Source organism: Candoia aspera, chromosome 2 (genome assembly GCF_035149785.1).
Source record: "Candoia aspera isolate rCanAsp1 chromosome 2, rCanAsp1.hap2, whole genome shotgun sequence".
In the NCBI taxonomy this organism is placed as follows: Eukaryota; Metazoa; Chordata; class Lepidosauria; order Squamata; family Boidae; genus Candoia; species Candoia aspera.
This window is the reverse complement of record NC_086154.1, coordinates 173025799-173044946: the sequence shown is the minus strand read 5'-3', so window position 1 is coordinate 173044946 and position 19148 is coordinate 173025799. Positions and strand designations below refer to the sequence as shown.

At 38.1% G+C, this 19148-nt stretch overlaps 1 protein-coding gene across 5 annotated transcripts in view; it reads left to right on the top strand.

Annotated features, from left to right (window-relative positions):
* The window catches only part of NRG1 (neuregulin 1), a 169025-nt gene that overhangs the window by 20523 nt on the left and 129354 nt on the right, over positions 1-19148 (top strand). For all 5 annotated transcript variants that reach the window (XM_063294908.1, XM_063294907.1, XM_063294904.1 and 2 more), the window contains exon 2: positions 16735-16918. In XM_063294908.1, the coding sequence (XP_063150978.1) occupies positions 16735-16918 (184 nt within the window). The remainder of the gene's footprint in view (positions 1-16734; positions 16919-19148) is intronic.

The window sequence follows — 19148 nt, the reverse complement described above, 5'->3', positions numbered from 1 at the left end:
ATCAAACCAAATCCAAAAACGCCAGAGAATTCCTGGAAGCCTGGCACTCAGACAAAGCAACCATCAATAGACACATAGAAATAAACCATATTTACACACCATTCAAAAGAGACAATAAAAAAGCTAAGAAGGAAACAAAAAGACCAGAACACATCCTCTCCAGCAGCCAACACCCAGATAAGCAGTGATTAACATCAGACAAACAATCAAGCAGAAAACAATACCCTAATCAAGGAACTACCAAGGAGAAAACCACATCCCCACCAACACTGGCAAGGCAAGCTACTGTATAGAAGCAGGGAGCAAACCCCACGCTCACTTGCACTGATGATGTTACCTAGTTGGGTGATGAAATGTCCGCAAGCAAACAACCAAGCTCAGAGAGCACGAATGACTCCACATGTAATTAATTTCTAGATAGCATGGGAGACTTGACACACTAATATTCTTATAGTCACAAATATTAAATACAATATCTACTATGCTGATATCTAGGCATAATATATAAGAACTTAATACAATTCATGCCTAGGCAGAGATCATGACTCATCTGATCCAGTAGTGTTATTAGTTCATGAATATAGACAAGCTTAGGTACTTGATACTAACTTCTAATGTGGGCCCTTGTTAGCCAGGCTAACAAGCCTGCTTCAGTGGATAAAGCATTTGCTCAGCATTTAACGTCTGAAATAGTTTGAACTGCTGCTATACAATGAAAATGTGCTTCGATCAAAGGCAAGATAGTACATAATGGAGTTATGTGAACTTCGTTGGGAGATGTAGAAGGTGATTCCACTGAATCACCCCATTGAGGCAGATCTGTGAAGTAGGGTAATGCTTTTCTGTACTGAATGAGAGCAGCTGCTTCATTCTGATAACTTGTCCAGCCATTTGGTGCTTTTTTATATATGCACAGAAAGCCACCTGTCTGAAAGGAAAGCATTAGGTTGAAGTGGATAGGTCATGCTTTGATGCTTCACTTGGTAAAGTATGTAATTTCTGACCCTTCATGTTGACACACATATTGACATACATGGATGCTCAAAGCAAAGCACCATGGTGGATCACACTTACCTGTACATAAGACTAATACATAAGACATAAAACATGTCAGCATATATTTGGAATCATCTGAAATGCAGAACCAAAGCCAGACTAAAAATTGATGATGTTAATTCTTGTGCAGGCTCAGTGAGAAATATTAACATGTTTCAATTAAACCTAACACCTGCCAGTTACAAACTGACACAGAGAAAGTAGTACAGAAGTAGCCTGTATCTAGATGTGGGAAGGGGTGAGACTAGTAATGGGGAAGTGATGTCATTTGAACCCAACCTTTCTCTGTTTGGAGATGCTAATAGACTATGGAAAGGCACTTTGGAAAGGGCGTGAGCAGACTATTAGTGCTTCCATAGATCCATTGCTTATTTTTCTGAGATCACAAGGCTGCTGTGTGAGACCAGGAAAAGATTCAGGTTCTTTAAGGAAACACTGGCAAGTGCAGCATGTAACACCATGTCTCCTCCCAAGCACCTTTTCTTTTGTGGATCCAAACCACTCCACATCTTTACTTTTATAACTATTTTAATTGTGATCTCTTGTAAATGGACATATTTTACTTCACATAGAGAACATATGGGAGAAAATGGAAAGTGTGTTAACTGATATGCAAAACGTAGTGTGAAGTAAATTATGGACCAAATTTGAGACCTGGAGGTCTAAGCCAGCATGGTGATTTTTGATGGGAATATGAAGCTACAGATAAAGTTACCCTTGAATTTAGTTTGTCTCTTAGTGACTTCATGGGCACATCCATGTCATTTTCTTGGCCAAAATATGGCATTTATTTGCTGTTGTATTCTTCTGGAATAGTTTTTGGGTCCCCCTCACCCCAATTCTAGTCTGGACTGCAGTGCTGATATCCCCAGGTGGTCCCTCCATCCAAGTATTGAAGAGGGCTAAAGCTGCTTCTGGGATGAGTCAGTATCTGTTAAGTGCTGCCATCTGTTGAGTAAGGTAATGACTCCCTCAAGTCAGACTGGAATCCTAGTAACTACCTTAACATACTTCTTTTCTTGGCAGTAGTATGGAAATTGTTTGCCATTACCTTCTTCCAGGATGTTGGTGGTGGTGGTTCTTATTGTTGACTTCCCAGTCTAGACTACAATGCTGGACTTTTGTGTGAGTCTCTCAGTTACTAGGCATTTCTGCTTAACCTTTTCTAGGTGGGTGGAGGTTGACTGGATACCATCATGTGTTGAATGTGAAGGGGGAAGGCTAAATAGGGAAACATTATTGCAAACGTTTTAATAATCTGTAATGAAAACAGAAACATTGTGAAGAGTGCGTACATACATACACAAATACAAAGAGAGAGATCAGGCAAGAAAAGCAGAATTAGTGTGAGAATGAGAGTGAAATGATGGATGTCCAAGAGGGAAATATATTAGGGAAAAGTTAGTACAAGCGAATAGACATTGGAAATGAAACAATACCTGTGGGAAGTTTGCACTGCTTGTGAAAATAGAAGTTGTACAAGGAGGAGGGTCTGTGAGTGCTACCCCATTGTCCTGAAGCCAGAATTATTCTGCTGGACCAGGGTAAACCAAGCCAAGAAATCTTTATGTGGTGACTATGGCAACAAAGACTCTTGTTTCCTTCTGAAGCCTGCTCAAGCATGGTAGCCTGTCTGGTGGTAGGGAAAACAGCTGTGCAGCACGAGAAAGTTGCTTGACTGTAGTAATCCTGTTTGGCAGGTCAAGGGTGATTCCTCGCCTGCTGGGATTTGTGCAATGCCGTGGGCTAGGAAAGCACTCTTATAATAAACCCCAGATGTTTCTGCTGTTTCCACTCTGCTTAAGAGTGTTCTGCTTAAGCTTGAAAATGAGTCCAAACGTAGGATCAGCAAAGGGGGGAAGAGAATTGCTATTAGCTGCTGAAGAATTTTCCTTTTTCCTTTCGATAGGCTTCTGGGTTCAGTTCAGGGTGCTGATGCTCACCTGTAAAGCCCGTCATGACATGGGGCCAGGTTATTTGCGGGACTGCCTCTCCCCGAAGTATCCTCCCATCCCATCAGATCTTGCAGGAGAGGCATGCCATGAGTCCCGTCAATTAAAGAACATCATCTGACAGGACCCAGGAAGAGGGCATTTTCTGTAGTAGCAACTGCCTTGTGAAATATCATCCCCATGGAGATCAGATTGGCCCTGACCTTCTGGCCTTTCACCAGGCCCTGAAGACATAGCCCTGTTCCTGGGCATGGGGGATGGGGTGTCAGAGCCCTTGAAGTGGTTTGGTTGATATGTCATCCCTCCAAGGTAGATCAAATTTGGAAACCAAAGACATGGAAGCTAATACTGTTTTTATTATAAGATTATAGTAACAGAATCTTGCAAGTCTGAATGTGCTTCCCCGCTCCCTCCCTTTATCTTCACAAGAACTAGGGAGGGTCATGTCTGAGACGCTTTCTCAAATTACTTTTCTGCACCAGACTCAGATTTCTTTTATCTGGCCATTGCCTTGGGTGCAGCTCTTCCTCCTGTTCCTCAAGGTTATTGCTCCTGCCCATTCCATGGTGGCTATCTTTTGTTTTATCTCAGCTGTTGGTTATGCTTTTATTTAGTGTTTTTGCTGGTTTAACTATTGTTAGCCACCCAGGGTTATGAGATATGCAGCCACATAAACCGAATTACATAAATAGATAAATAAATAAGAAAGAACTGCCAGATTTCACAATTCAGAAAATATATTTGAAGCTATAACCTTAATAATGCTGTATCTGGCAGAGATAAAACAATGTACAACACAGTATGAAAGAGAACTTGGTCATGTAAGCCTGGGGAGAGCTTTCATAAATCAAGAGACAAAGCCCTGTTTAAGTTGGATGAATGTCTTACCCCCCACCTGATTATAAAGAAACCCTATCATTGGTAGCTACATAAAATGGAAATTTGAGGGATCCCAGGGTAAAACAGCGTTTACCAAGTCCCACTTAGGACTTTGTATAAGCTATAAGCATGCACAAGAGACCCCCATTTTGAAGAGCTGCTGCTTCCAGAGTATTTTGAAATAAATGTACAAGTTTCACAACCTTTTTATTCTCAACCTGCAACCACTGTCAATTTTGCCTTTTTTTTAAATTGAGATTCCGATTTTTATCTCAATTCAACATTATTTTATACATTTTTCCCATAAACCATGGATTATAAACATTTTATAAAGTAGGTAATATCTGCAAAGAATAAGTAGTATTTAAAGAGCATTACATATTGCATATGTACTAATAATCCCGTATAAGATCTGAATTTATCCTGGTTTTGTATGTATCTATTTTACCACCAAAAACAAGTGTTTTTACACTTGAGTGTTTTTAAGATTCCTTTGCATTTTATTGCCACTTACCTTTATGTGGTATTTATTGCCACTTATCTTTATGTGGTATTAGTCAGTCTATGTTTATTTAAGAGTACTCTGCTCCATTCAGTAGGCCTAACTTCATTGCAGTGATCCTATTCTGTTGGGAAGTCCTGTTTTGGAAAAGTTTTGTGTAGAAATGGCTTGTTGTAATTATTTACCTCAGCTCATAATGAAGATATGTTGATAAAGAGATCAAGAGGCAGCTAACACAATTTATTTCAATACTCTCCTATCTGGGGGTAGTGATTTTGTAGCCTGGGACTCACTGAAACACCTTTCTATTCCTTCAAGTTGATTTATAGCAGTATGAGATCCCTGTGACAGTCACTTAGACTCTTATCACCACCTGGGTAGACTGCAGAACACTTTGCTGTAAACATATTCTGAAATTGCAGATGGTCCAAAATGTATTAACTGGCATAAGAAACAACAAGCACTTGTGTTCCAGACCCTGCATTGACTGTCATTAAGTTTCTGGATGCAATTTCAAGCGCTGGTTTTGACTTGTAAAGCCCTAGGTAGTTTGGCCCTGCTGTACCTTTAGAATGTTCTCCTTCAGCTGGAACTGACATCCCCAATACAAATGCCCAGGAGAAAAATTGACCATAATCCTCATTATCGGGATATTAGATGGGCTGAAGCCAGGAGGAGGTCTGAGATGGCCCCCATATTATGGAAGAGCCCTTCTCATGAAATTAGACTTGCCCTTACCCTGTTGTCATTCTGGAAGCCAGTTAGAATTTTATATAATTACATATTACTGTTTTAATCTAATTTTGTTTGAATTGTGTTTACAGGTGGTGCTCAGGTTATGATCACTCGTTCAGCGACCGTTCAAACTTACGACGGCTCTGAATGAGGGGGACTTACGGTATGCATGTGTGTGTATATACACAAATATATACACACACACACAAAGTTCAAACCATAATATATTAAATATCATATTTAATATACATTATAGTTATAGATATTTTATGTGTGCACCACCAAAATACACATGATTGCAGTGGGAAAAAAAATCAAGAAAAAAAAATAAAATTTACCTGTCTTTCATTGCACTCCTACAACTAATTTTACCCAAACCCTCAGGGCATACATAGAAACCAAAAATTTCCAGTTTAAGATTATTATAAAGGGGAAACTTTTATTTGCCCTCATTAAACAAAATGTAATCATCTTAGAAGGAGTGGGATTTTGTATGCCTGTGCATACACACACACACACAACACATTTTTTCTCTTTAATCCTCAAACTGTTCATACCTTTTGCCTAAATTGTTCAGTTACCTATCATATATTAGCTACATATTTCTTAACTGCCTAGTACTTTTGTTGTAGTAGCACTGCCTTAAGTCACACACTTCGTATATCAGTTAAACTGAATAAACTTGCGCAGTTTAAAAAAAAAACAGCTTTAGGATTTCACAGTCATAACATTTCTGAAATCAGAAATATACACTGGTTTCTTAATAATATTGCTGTCATATGAATGGAAAATATAAGGAGAGTAACAGTCACTGTGTGCATTGAGGTGTTTGTAAATTTCAGTGTCCTTTTTTCTATTCAACTGCATACCTTTGCCAGTCTGAGGCTTCAGTAATCTACTTTCATGCTAGTTTCATTTATATAGTTTATTCTTGTATAAAACAGGCCCTTTGGGTAGCTGTTGGGTAGAAAGTTACTTCCTAAAGAAAGATAAGTCTTCCTGAGTAGAATGCATCTCCAAATAGGTGTTTTAATTTGAACTGTTTCTAAGCTAAGGCATTTTAGCATTTGGTTCAATATTGTCTGATATTCTTTTAAAAAAAAACCCACATTATTATGCTACTATTATTATATCATAGAGCCTCGTGTGGTGCAGAGTGGTAAGCAGCAGTATTGCAACCAAAAACTTTCCCCATGACCGATCCCAGCGGAAGCTGGATTCTCGGGTAGCCGGCTCAGGTCCACTCAGCCTTCCATCCTTCTGAGGTCAGCAAAACGAGCACCCAGCTTGCTGGGGAAGGTGACGACTGGGGAAGGCAATGGCAAACCACCCTGCTCTATAGTCTGCCAAGAAAACATCGCGAAAGCAGCATCCCCCCAAAGGGTCAGACACGACTCGGTGCTTGCACAGGGGACCTTAACGTTATTGTATCACATACAAGTCCTACGAGGAGTTAGAAGCTGGTGTGTGATTCTAGTCTATCGTTCCTTCAGCATTAGACATTAACATTAGACTTTCTCAACCAATCAGTTTTGCCTTGGTATATTCATTCATATTTTTGTTAATATGCACGTGAAATACAGGCTGAGAATCAACAGTCTTTGATCACTTGATCACTGATACATTCAAGGACATTTGACTTGTGTACTACAGTAATTCTGAGAACTGGTGATAGCATTTATAGTTCAAACAGATGAACTGAACTCAGTGGACTCTCATTTCCTGGCCCCTAATATAATGAGTCTTCAGTGTGCTGGGCTACTGAATTCTCTCTGATATGTGTTAAATGAGCTGGGCATTGGTTGCCAGTGGGCTTCCAGGTAAAATTCAAGGTGGTAGTTGTTCCCTTTAAGCCCTTCATGGCATAGGACCTGGTTAGCTGCTGGACTGCCTTCCTCCCATTGTTTCGGCCTACGCCATACATTTGGGCAGAGTGGGTATGCTCCAGGTCCTCTCTACTAAACATTGTCATCTTGTGGAACCTAGGAGGTGTGCTTTCTCTGTCGCAGCCCCTGCCCTCTGGAACTGCATCCCCCAAGAGGTATAGATGGCGCCCTCTCTCTTGGGGTTCCGAAAAGCCCTTAAAAACTGGCTTTAACCCCAGGCCTGGGGTTAATGTGTGTTGGGGGTTGGGGTTGTTGCTTTGTTTTAATGTCTGTTTTTAGCCCAAGCTGTCTTGTTTCATTTCATTTCGTTCGTGTTTTTAATTGTTTTAATTTAGTATTCTATTATGTAAAGCACCCAGAGTCCATTGAGTGGACAGTTATATTAAATCTAATTAACAACAACAACAGAATTCTTATATCTTAGCCACCAAGCATCAGTAGTCTTAATGCTTCAAGCATGAAGATTAAACGTTAAATCATGTTGATTTACTAATATGTGTTTGTTGCAGAGGAATATGTAGTATTCCCAGGAAATTCCCTTGTTGTCTTTTTCAAAGCCTTTTTTGCAAGCCTGAATTCAATGCTACATTCAGACTGGTCAGTATTAATGGAAATTAGGACAATATACATTCCTGTATGAAGAAAAAAACCTTTTTGATTACACATTTATTTAGCTTTCGCTTGGTTCATAGTTCTCAAATCCCATGTTCAAATTATGTGTGTTCTTATAAAACAAAGAACTTCTCTTCCTATTAGCACCATCAGGGGCCAGATTTCCTTGTGGTGTTATTCTAGCTCACATCACTACCTATAAATCTACTCATGGTAGTTCTAAGCTCATCCAGTAACTAGAAGAATGCCTTTCTAGCTATGTTCTCATCATCTGTCATCTAAACGTGTAGAAATGTTATAGCCTTCCTTGACACCAATGTGGAAGTGGTTTGCCACCACCTTCTTCCTGGTTTGATTTTAGAGTTCCTTCTAGAAGGGTTTACCTGTAGGATCCCCCTTGCCTTACTTTTGTGGTGGATTACTTTTAACTTCACCTGCCCTTTCATTTTGACCTTACCAGGCTCATTCTCATGGTCATTGGAGCTACTAAGCTCTCTCACCACAATAAGGTGGCTATCCCTCTGGAAGAGGTTCATGTAATATTAATCCAAAATCATTTAAATCATAATTTTTTTTAAAAAGCAATGGTACACTTGATAAGTTCTGTAAATAATTGAAGGAGAAATAACACAGGAAATCTATAATAACAATTTGCCACTTCCATTATCAAATCAGTTACTTCAGATTATTGATTTTCCAAATCTATATGAATATTTAACAAAATCTATAATCTATTGAATTATTTGTCCTTGTCCATTACACTTAACATATAAATTGCAACTCTGTTCTATCTTTCAAGTTCACTGCTGCTAATATTAGAAGCATGTCTTCTAAATTCAAGTTTGAGGACATTAGCCTGGAGTTAAGGTCTTCCTTTCTCTGTGAAAATGTTTTTAACATCTGATTAATAATAATCATAAATAATAATTTTAAAAACTTCAGCCAAATCGCATTCTTAAGCAATAGCAGCACAAGAGGGAAAGCATACCACATATGGGAAGGAAGGTCTGAGCATCCCTCTTATTAACTTGTGGAGGGCTGCTGATAACAGTACAGGAAAGTTCATAAGGCTTGCAAATTTGCCCCATCAAGAGACTAATGTAGAATAAAAGAGTGAAGATAGCAGATTTACTTGATGATATGCATTAGTAAAAAATCCTTATAAAAGTAAATTAACATTTTATTTATTTATTTATTTATTTATTATCCCATCTTTATTATTTTTATAAATAACTCAAGGCGGTGAATATACCAAATACTCCTTCCTCCTCCTATTTTCCCCACAACAACAACCCTGTGAGGTGAGTTGGGCTGAGAGGGAGTGACTGGCCCAAGGTCACCCAGCCAGCTTTCATGCCCAAGGCGGGACTAGAACTCTCAGTCTCCTGGTCTCTAGCCCAGCACCTTAAACCACAATCTTGAAAGCTATGTGTTTGGTGCTTGTTTTTGCAGAATATTGCAAACATACTAAGCAGAACCTAGGAGTTACAGTGTATGTTTTTAGGTAGGTAGGTAGGTAGGTAGGTATACACACAAACAGGTACTTTACAGTCCAATGGTAACCAAAAAGCACATTATCCAACCACATCAATTTGTGGCACTTAGTTAACAAACTCAGACTATAATGCAATCTTAGCATAATCAAAAGCTCTCACGGACAAATTGTTAAATTAAGTTTAATTTTAAAAATGTCTACGTGTCATAGTTTGTTTCCTAGTTAATAGGCTCTAAAACAGAATTTGGCAATTTTGAAATCAACATTAGAATCCACAAGAAGAATTGAATAATAAAATTTACCTGATCTACCAGGAAACTTACTTAAAATTAAAACTATACATTCATTATCATTGTATATCATAAAATTGACAGTACTGTATAACAGCACGTGACCTGTGGTTTCAATTGTTCCAGAATGTCTGGAGTAAAACTTCTCTGCCAAAGGGATGGGAATATATCAATGTCTTCCGGTAAGCCTGAAGCATTGACACAAGTTAAGCTGAATGCCCAGTGATATTTTGAGAATTCAATGTTATAAAGATATTTAGCCTTTATAAAGCTTTGCTTAGGTTTCCCTTCTCAGAGCAAAAAGTAGGATTTAGTGTTGTCTCTCTGTAAATCAGTACAGGTGGTCCTTGCTTACTGACCACTCATTCAGTAACTGTTCAAAGTTACAATGACACTGGAAAAAGGAGACTTACGACTGGTCCTCAAAGTTGCAGCCATTGCAGCATCCCCGCAATCATGTGATTGCATTTCAGGCACTTGGCAACTGGGGTGCATTTACTATGGTTGCAGCATCCCATGGTCATGTGATCACTATTTGCAACCTTTGCAGCTGGCTTCCGACAAGCAAATTCAGTGGGGAAGCCTACAGGAAGTCACGTCATGGTTGTGTGATGTCATGTTTAACAACCTGCAGTGATTCACTTAATGACCGCAGCCAGAACTGTTGTCATAAGTCATCACAGTCATGTGACATTTTACTTAACAACCTGTGTACTGCATAGCGATGGAGTTGCCGGTTTTAATTGCAGTTGGTAAGTGAGGACTACTTGTATCCTATTTTTGCCATCTCACAACCTCTTGAGCTTTAGGGAAATCCAAAGATTGCAAAACTAATGTAGATAAACCACAGTTCTGTTGTTCCATCTCAAGTCTTCCTCCAGGTTGAGGGTAGAGGCTAGTTCCTCAGGAAAGGATATCATTTTAAGCCAACAGGTGATTTTACTTATTCAAACTTGTGTTTTTACTGAAATAGTTCCTGCTTCCAAGCAAAGGGCAGCATAGGAGTCTAGGGAAGAGATAGCCCTCAAAAACTTGGGAGGGCTTGTAGATGGCTCTCTAGAAGATGGCTTGTAGATAGCCCTCAAAAACATGGGAGATATCCTTGTAGATGCAAGCCTATGCACTATATAATTGTTTAGCATTTGCCTTGCTGTAGAAGACTCTCATTGCAGAGGGAATAGTCAGATCCACATCTGACCCCCCCCCAAAAAAAGAATTGTACCCATGTACCTCTAAGCCTTCCAGGAACTCAAGGCCCAGAAAACAATACCCAAGTATCTGTACATCTTAACCTGCTATATCTTATGTCCATACATCTACTAAACTTTGTATTAAGTGCTTAGATAAGACCATGGCTTTCATTTTAGGATTATTTATTTGTTTGTTTGTTTGCTTTTATTCAAATTTGTTATAGCCACCCAACTCCAGTGGATTCTGGGTGGTGTACAAAACCAAAAATTTCATTAAAAGAGATAAAACTTAAAACCAGACAGACAGCCTGGACTCAAACGATCTTAAAAGCAACACAAAATCAAGCAAAACAACCCTACCCCCAAAATAAAATAGTACATTAATATTATTCATAATGATGAGCTTGTGCTATATTTCTTAGCAACTATTATAAAAATAAACATCGATCAACTGTGGGTAAGCCAGCGAGTTACTCAATTCTTAGCAAACAATAATAGATAATTAACAGATGGGTCAAATGTTCAGACTACAAAATAAGTCTCCTTATAAAATCTTTATAGGATTTTAGAGGCAAAAAAACCCAGCTTTGTTTGAACCACTCTTATAATATTAATTCTACCTGAGATATGCAGAGAATAGAAAAATTAAAATACACTTAACTTAGAGACAGTATGATTTGTGGGAAATATAAACATTTATGAACTATATGGAGAGAGAACATAACATCAGTAGAGAACCACAGAAATGACTTTGGGGGAGGTATGCATCCGAGGCAGTTAGTCAAACATGACTTAAGCCTGAGAAAGGAAGAAGAATTGCCCTGGTAGAGAGCACAATGTGTATCACTTACTTCTTCTATCCATCCAGGATCCAGATGTATCTTTCAGTCATCTTTCTCCAGATGACTGAAGATTAGCAGAAATTTTGGTGATTGCCACTGTTATCTGTATTACTGTTACTTTATTATATGTAATTCTGTTGTATTTTATGTCTACTTTTTAGTTTTACTCATTATAAGTTTATGTATTTTTATTGTATTGTTTTCTGGCCAGAAGGCCGTAATAAATAGATAAAATAAGTAAAATAAATAAAGATTTTGATTTGAGAAGGGAAAAAGGTGTTAGAATGAAACATAAACATGACCCCATCTTGACTCTCTTTGGTATAAGAGGAAGGGAAGGGAAAATGCTGTTGGCTTTCAAAATTCTCTTACTATAGCCTATATCAATAAGGTAGAGTTCCAATATTGCTTAAGGAGTCTGCTCTACCTCAAAGGGTTGACACCCCTGTTGAGAGCCTGTTTTGCTCACTGCTTCCACTGCATACCTTCTCCAAGGTCATCTTTGTGGTTCTCCAGAGCATTTGTTGTAAAAAACTTCTTACAAAAATAGATTACCTTTATTGAAAAAAACACATATATTAAGGCTGCAATCTTATACAAACTTGCTTGGAAGTAAACTCACTTAATAAGAGCGGTCTTATTTTTGGATTGACATAAAAATGGATTGTGCTGCAAATGTGTCCTTCACAAAATATTTATATGCTTTGTGAGATAATAATTAGAAAACATTCATGATAATTTTTGTGCAACTCAGTCATATATATCTTTACCTTTTAATTGTTTTTTTTCCTGAATTCAATGGGATTTATTCCCAAATTAAGGTTGTTTTTGTAGTCCTTGTCTATATCTGGCCTACACTGTCATTTAGTCAAGTTGTCTTTGTACTTTTTAATAACATTTATTCCATGCCTTTCCTTTTAACAAGAGCTGGGCTTTTCTTGAAAAGCAGCAAATGTGCTAACAGTTAGCTAATTAGTACAAGGTCAGTTAATGATATGTGATGGAGCAAAAAATACAACAGTGGTTTGCCTAATCTTTAGGTTGATTTCTATAGAATCCATGTGGTTAACCTTGTTTCTTTTGAAATTAAATTTAGAAAGGGCCACTAAAGATCATGTTAAGGAAGTAAAACCTCTCAGATACACCTGGATGACTTTCTGTTTGCCTGTCTTCAGCATGTAATTTTGTAGTAATTCAATGAAATCTCAGGCAATAGAACTGACAATATATAATCCAGCCTTTTTAGGGGGTAACACCTTGGTGATCTTTAAAAGGATTTTTTCTTTTGCTGTTTCCTCATATTCTTTCAGGCATGGCTTTTGCCTATCTCATGTAAAAGTAACAGAATTTTATTTTTAAAAAATCTAATTTTTCTTGGCTGCAGACAAGATAAATACGATCCTTAACTGGTGGATGTACATGATAATCATATTGATTTTACATCAATAGATTTAACAGCTGCTATTTTTCTAAGATGGGGGGGAAGCTTTCTTATGATTTGCTCATCATACTGGCAAGTTACCTTAATCTTAAAAAAAAAAAATCAACTGTGCCAGAAGATATTAATTGTATTTATTTCTTTTTATTTATTTATCCAATTTGTCCCCGCCCATCTGCTCCCATCGGGGGACTCTGGGTGGTTTACAGTAATCAATTAAAACAACAATAATACAATGAATAAAATATACAATATAAAATTACAGCAATAAATAATATAAATAAGAGTAAAAAATAAAAAGTCCAAGTGGCAAAAGAATCTAAACAGTCCAAGTGTGGGAGGAGTGATCTATAGCAGCCATCCCCATGTAGATCTGTTCCCCTCTCCGCCCCAAGCAAGGCAGCAGAACCAGGTCTTCAGACTCCTCTGAAAGGCCAGGAGTGATGGGGCCAATCTCACCTCCGGGGGCAGCATGTTCCACAGGGCGGGTGCCACTGCAGAGAAGGCCCGCTTCCTGGACCCTGCCAAACGAAGTTGTCTTAGAGATGGGATCTGCAGCATGCCCTCTCTGCATGATCAGGTGGGACAGGCTGATGTAATGGGGAAGAGGCCGTCCCTCAGGTAACCTTGCCCCATGCCATGTAGGGCTTTAAAGGTGATAACCAACACCTTGAATTGGACCCGGAAGCAGACTGGTACCCAATACTCGCATTGATGCTTAATATTAATTGATGCTTAATAGCCAAAATATCGAAGAGTCGTGGTTTGAATTCTCCTGAGCCTTGGTAAATGTCAACGTTTCATTTATTGAAATATATTTAAACAGTTAACTATTAAAAATGAAGTTGAAAATATTAGAATGGAGATGGAGAACCAAAAAAGGCTTTTTTTCCTTTCCAAATGAAGGAAAATGTTGTGTTTGCTGTACAGGTAGTCCTTGACTTATGACCGCAATTGGGACTGGAAAACTCATCATTAAGCAGTGCAGTCCTTAAGTGAGGCATCACATGACTACACCTGATTTTACAACCTTTTTTGCCATGTTCATTAAGTGAATCACAGTGGTCATTATGCGAATCCAGCTTCCCCACTGTATTTGCTTGTTGGAAGCTGGCTGAGAAGGTTGCAGATTGCAATCACATGACTGGGGATGCTGCAACTGCCGTAAGCGCAAGGACTGGTCCTACGTCACTTTTTTCAGTGCTGTCATAACTTCAAGCGCTTGCTAAATGAATGGTTGTAAGTTGAGGACTGTATAGTTTTACTGTGTCTGTATCGGAGAGGAAGCGTGGCTTATTGGATTCCAGGGAATGTGCCATTCAGTTGCTCATGCTCCACCCCTTCAGTCACACAGATTGGCAGCTGCTGTACCTGATTTCATATATGGCTTACTATGTTCAGCAAATTGAGAGAACTGGAGATCTGGAGATTTCTATTCAAGACTGCCACCATTTAAAAGGGAAAAAAAGTAAAATCATAAACATGCTTCTTGCTTTTCATTGAAAGCTACAGATGCACTGCCTTCACCTTGCACAATAAGTCATAAACAAGTTATGCAACTCAGTCAGGGGTAATTGGGTTGGTGCTCCAGCTTGGCTTTTTATATCATAGAAACATCTGAAATCAAAGCCTGTGTTTATTTTATTACAAAATGTAATGTATAAAGTGTTCCCTCTTTGAAAAGAGAAACTAGATCTTGAAAGATATTCCTCTAAGTTTCAGAATTGGAGAACAGCGTAAACAAAACAGGCGTATTACTAACAGAGATAGACTCTTTTGAAGAGCAAACTTTATAGTACCGACACACCCTGGCTTTCTTGGAGCTTGGCTCTGTATTAGGGCATGATGTAAAGAATCGTGAAGGACAACTCTTCTAACCCTGGTGTGGTTTATTTCCTGTGTAGCAGACCTCTGGAATTGCTAAATATGTTGCCTGGATTTCCATAATAGAAGAAACGCATGATATAAATGTAATGGACTCTATCCAATGATACCATCTATATAGCAGGCAGCAGCAATGGAATGGATTCCTCTGTCAAATCAAAATCTTTTTATCACAATCTATGATTCTTCTGTCTATTTCTGTGCTCCCCCCTGATTTTTTTTCCTGTGGGGTTCAGGCTCCCATGGAACAAATTTAAAATGCAAGGAAAACATGATTGAGGAAACATTGCACAAACTGAATTAGACTCATGTGCTTTCAAAGCTCAGTGGTTCTTTTTAATTTCATCTTTTTATGTATTTAATGATGAATACCTGGATCAATTAGATTTACATTTAGGTCTTCTAGTAACATCCCAATTCCAGTGTGAACTGACTCAAATTAGCATCATAAATTTCTTTGCTGAAAGTTTCAAAACATGAAAAATATGTAGATTGTTGAAATTATTTTGCAGAGGACAGTAGCGTAAATGAATCTAGAGATAATTCTTACTGCTCTGTTTTTATTCCTCTGCTACTCAGTTATTAATTCAGTGCTTTTTCATTCTGTACGTCTAGTCTGCTTGTTACATTTTTTTCTAGTTTAACCTCAAGCTTTGTATTATAAGAATAAGATATCAGACAATCAAATTATTAGTTTCTAAGCCGATTAGAAACAACACAGAAGAAATTTTCAAATTTTCTGTATCACTTACAGAAACTCTAAGTGGTACAGAACGCAGCCACCCACATAATAGGGGGTGAGAGACACTTGCAGAAGCTGCATTAGTTGTCAGGGAATTCAGTTGAAGAAGCCAATGTTGACTTGTAAAGCCCTAAATACGTGGTCCAGGCTATCTACAAGACAGCGTCTTCCAAATAATATCTGCTCATTCTTTTTGCTGTGGATTTCTTCTCTCTTGGAGGTTAGCAGACTGAGAGTCTGTATGCTCTGTGTCATTAGAACAGTCTACTCTTCTGAGATCTAGATGTCCCCACACTTTTAATGTTCCAGAAAGCATTGGAAACTTGGGCTTTTCTAATCAGCATTTGGAGTTTGAGTGCTGGTGGTGCACTCAACTGCATTTTTCTACTTTTTAATCTTGCTTGTTTACTTTATTATGGGGTTTTATTTTAACGCTTCAAGATCTTTATATTATTTGTGAATCACCTAGCATCTCTCAGAGTGGGCGGGATATAAATTATGTAAATAAATACCTCAATTCAGATTTCTTGTTTGAGTGCAGGTAAGCTGGTAATTAACTTCATTTATTTGATTATCTTCACAAGACATAATTTATATAATTATATTTTTTTAAAAAACCTGAAAAAAAAGTTGCATGCATAATTTATATAAATGCAATAACATTTACTAATTCCAAATGTTTTACAGGTTAATAAATATTCTAAAATAAGTTTTTCCTGGGTGGGGGAAGGAATGCTTTGAGGGTAAGACAGATTTCTCTGGACCATAGAGCTTCCTTCTAGTGTTACTATTATCAACTGTAGAATGAGTGGAAATCTTCTGGAATTCCACTTCCAGCCATTCTTGAAGTCTAGCAACAGGAGGATCACAGGGTCTCAGTCCCTGACCGCCTGCAAACTACAAATGATGGAATGGGAGAGACTAGCATTTCCCGATCATATTATCAGTTCATCCAAACATAACATTACTGAATACACAAACAAAAGTGAGGGTATAACAAACTTAGTGAATCATTGCAGCTTTGGTTGTATTCATTGTATATCCTCTCACTTGTTCCCCTTCATTTCATAATATTTCTTTTCATGAAATTGGCAACTTTCATGTAAAGAATACATAATCTTGAATGCTCCAAGTCTTAAATGCTCCAAGTTGCTCAGATGTCATTTTCTGCCTTTGTTTTTCATTTTCAAAGACTACGTAGACACTTATACATTATTATTTTTTTCTTTAGCTGTGCCTCCTAAATTGAAGGAGATGAAAAGCCAAGAATCTGCTGTGGGTCAGACACTAGTTCTCAGATGTGAAGCCAGTTCTGAGCACCTCTCTCTCAAATTCAAATGGTTAAAGAATGGAAAAGAAATAACAAAAAGAAACAGACCAGAAAATATCAAGATTAAGAGCCCCAAAAAACAAAAGTAAGTATATAGCAGTGTATCTAAAAAGCTGAGAATTGTTCACCATGGTGCAGATATCAACTGTATTAATTATCTCAGATGCCCAAAATGTGTTATTCTGTTTGGAAAGAGATAATTAATGGAAATAGGTTATTATTTTATTTTCACTTGATGATTTTATGATGCTGCTGTTATATCTTACTTCATAAAAATTAAATAGAAGCTCTTTGTCATCATTAAGTTAGTTCTACAGGGCAGAATTTCCTTTACAATGAATATATTTCTAATCCTGTATTGGTAGTGCAGGAATCCAAACTGTGCATGGAGGTATAAATCTAGCTAAATGGGTTTGCACCCACTGTGCTAGACACATTCACAGTCTAATGATCAGTTGGGGGAGATGAAAAAGAAATCCTCCTTCATTTACTAGCCAGGTATTGTTATGTTTCAGAAGGAATAGCTACAGTTTCCTCTCATTCTTGCTTAGAAAACTCATGGAGCTGTTGCATGACAGTCAGGATCAATATATTAGGTTAATTTTCCATTGATCTGACTAGATTGGTTTTTAATCTTTAACATTTATGCAATCAGTGTAATGCCTTGATTGGTTTTGGATATGTTAAAACTTCCTATTGCTTAGTTTAATCTGCCTCACAGAGCAGTTATGAGACTAAAATCTTGACATGAATTAAAAAAAACCTTAAAATGCAAATTCTGATGTGTTTTAGTCTGTTTCCTCTGAGTAAGAGCAACTGAACCAAATATCAACACACAGGTATCCCTCATGCTGCTGATTTTGCCATCTGTTCATTAAAGAAAGATGGAGCTAAGTTTTTGTCAGTTCTTTCAAACAAAGAATGTCTGGAAAGCTTGTTGTGTTTATTGTCATGGCTGCAATATTCAATCCCAAGCAGCAGCCAAAATCAACGAAAGCACTTAAATTTTTTGTTAAACCAAAGTGTTTTTCTCTGTGTCATATATTAAATGCTAGAATACTATATTGCCATCATCTGTCACTATATTAAATATAGTGATGGATGGATTAGAAAGTCTGCTGGATTTAAACTGAACATGATTGATTGAAGTAGTAGAATTATTATGGCCTTTCTTTCATGACCATGCAACTGGCAGAGAAGGCTTTCCACCTGTCATTTCATGCAAAGCTCAAACAGGTTGAAGTATTGTAGGAAAATAACAATTTCCCAGGTGAATCCAAGTTACCTTGGACCCATGTTCAAGTGGAATATTTTATATTTATGGAGAAACATTGGCAGAAGATTAACTAGAACTTCAGTCTCCCTGCTCTTAATCTGAAACCCTAACACACTAGCTTTTCTGCAGTTGTTTATTTTTTAAAAATGGTCACCTTAGAGAAATTTATTTTGTAATCTCCAAGTATGTTGGTGGTTTTTGATAGATAATAGGGTGCCTAATGCTGAGATTCTCAACAAGCATAGTTTAAAAGCTTGCTCACCGATTTTAGTGTCCAAGGAAAAGGTTGGATTCATTAGAAGGTATCACATATCTTGCTGAGAAGATGTGGGCATGCTGCCAATCTGTTAACAAGAGGCTTTCTTACAAAATGTTATAAATCTCCATGAATTAAATCCCAATATGACTCTCTTGAAATATGAATAATCCTAGGGTAGTATGGGGAAGAAGAAGATAGCTCTGCTGCTGTACAAAGAAGTATTAGTTGGTTCAGGATGGAGTAGAAGTTGGAACCCCCAAACCAGTCTCTCCCTCCCTCCCCCTCTTTCTCTTTGTCACAACAGCCGAATGGATCTTGGCTTTCTTCTGCAGAATTGTCCTCAGCACTTTTCCAAGGCTGCTAAGGTTTGGCATGCTGCAGCCTTAATTTCTGTTCAGTGCCCCTCCGCCTCCTAAGGAGCATATATCCACTCTTCCCTGCCTGCTCCTTCACAGACCCTCATGTGCATGGCATGGAAGGTCTCATTGTGAATTCAGCTGCTGTTTGTCATCTTCATTCCTTGCTGCAGGATCCCAACACTAAGTTCACCTTGCCTGCTCTGCAGAGCCATGCATAAGGATGGGAGGAGGGTCAAAGGAGGATCTGATTTGCAGATTGCAGCACAAACCAGAACTCATAGGCCCTGTTGTGAAGGGAGACTGGGCATGTGGCACATATTGTCCTTGCAAGATACTCCAGAGATATTAACTGCATTAACAAGTAGCTTAGACAATCCCCCAAATTTAACAAGGAGCTCACATGAACCCCTCCAGGATAACT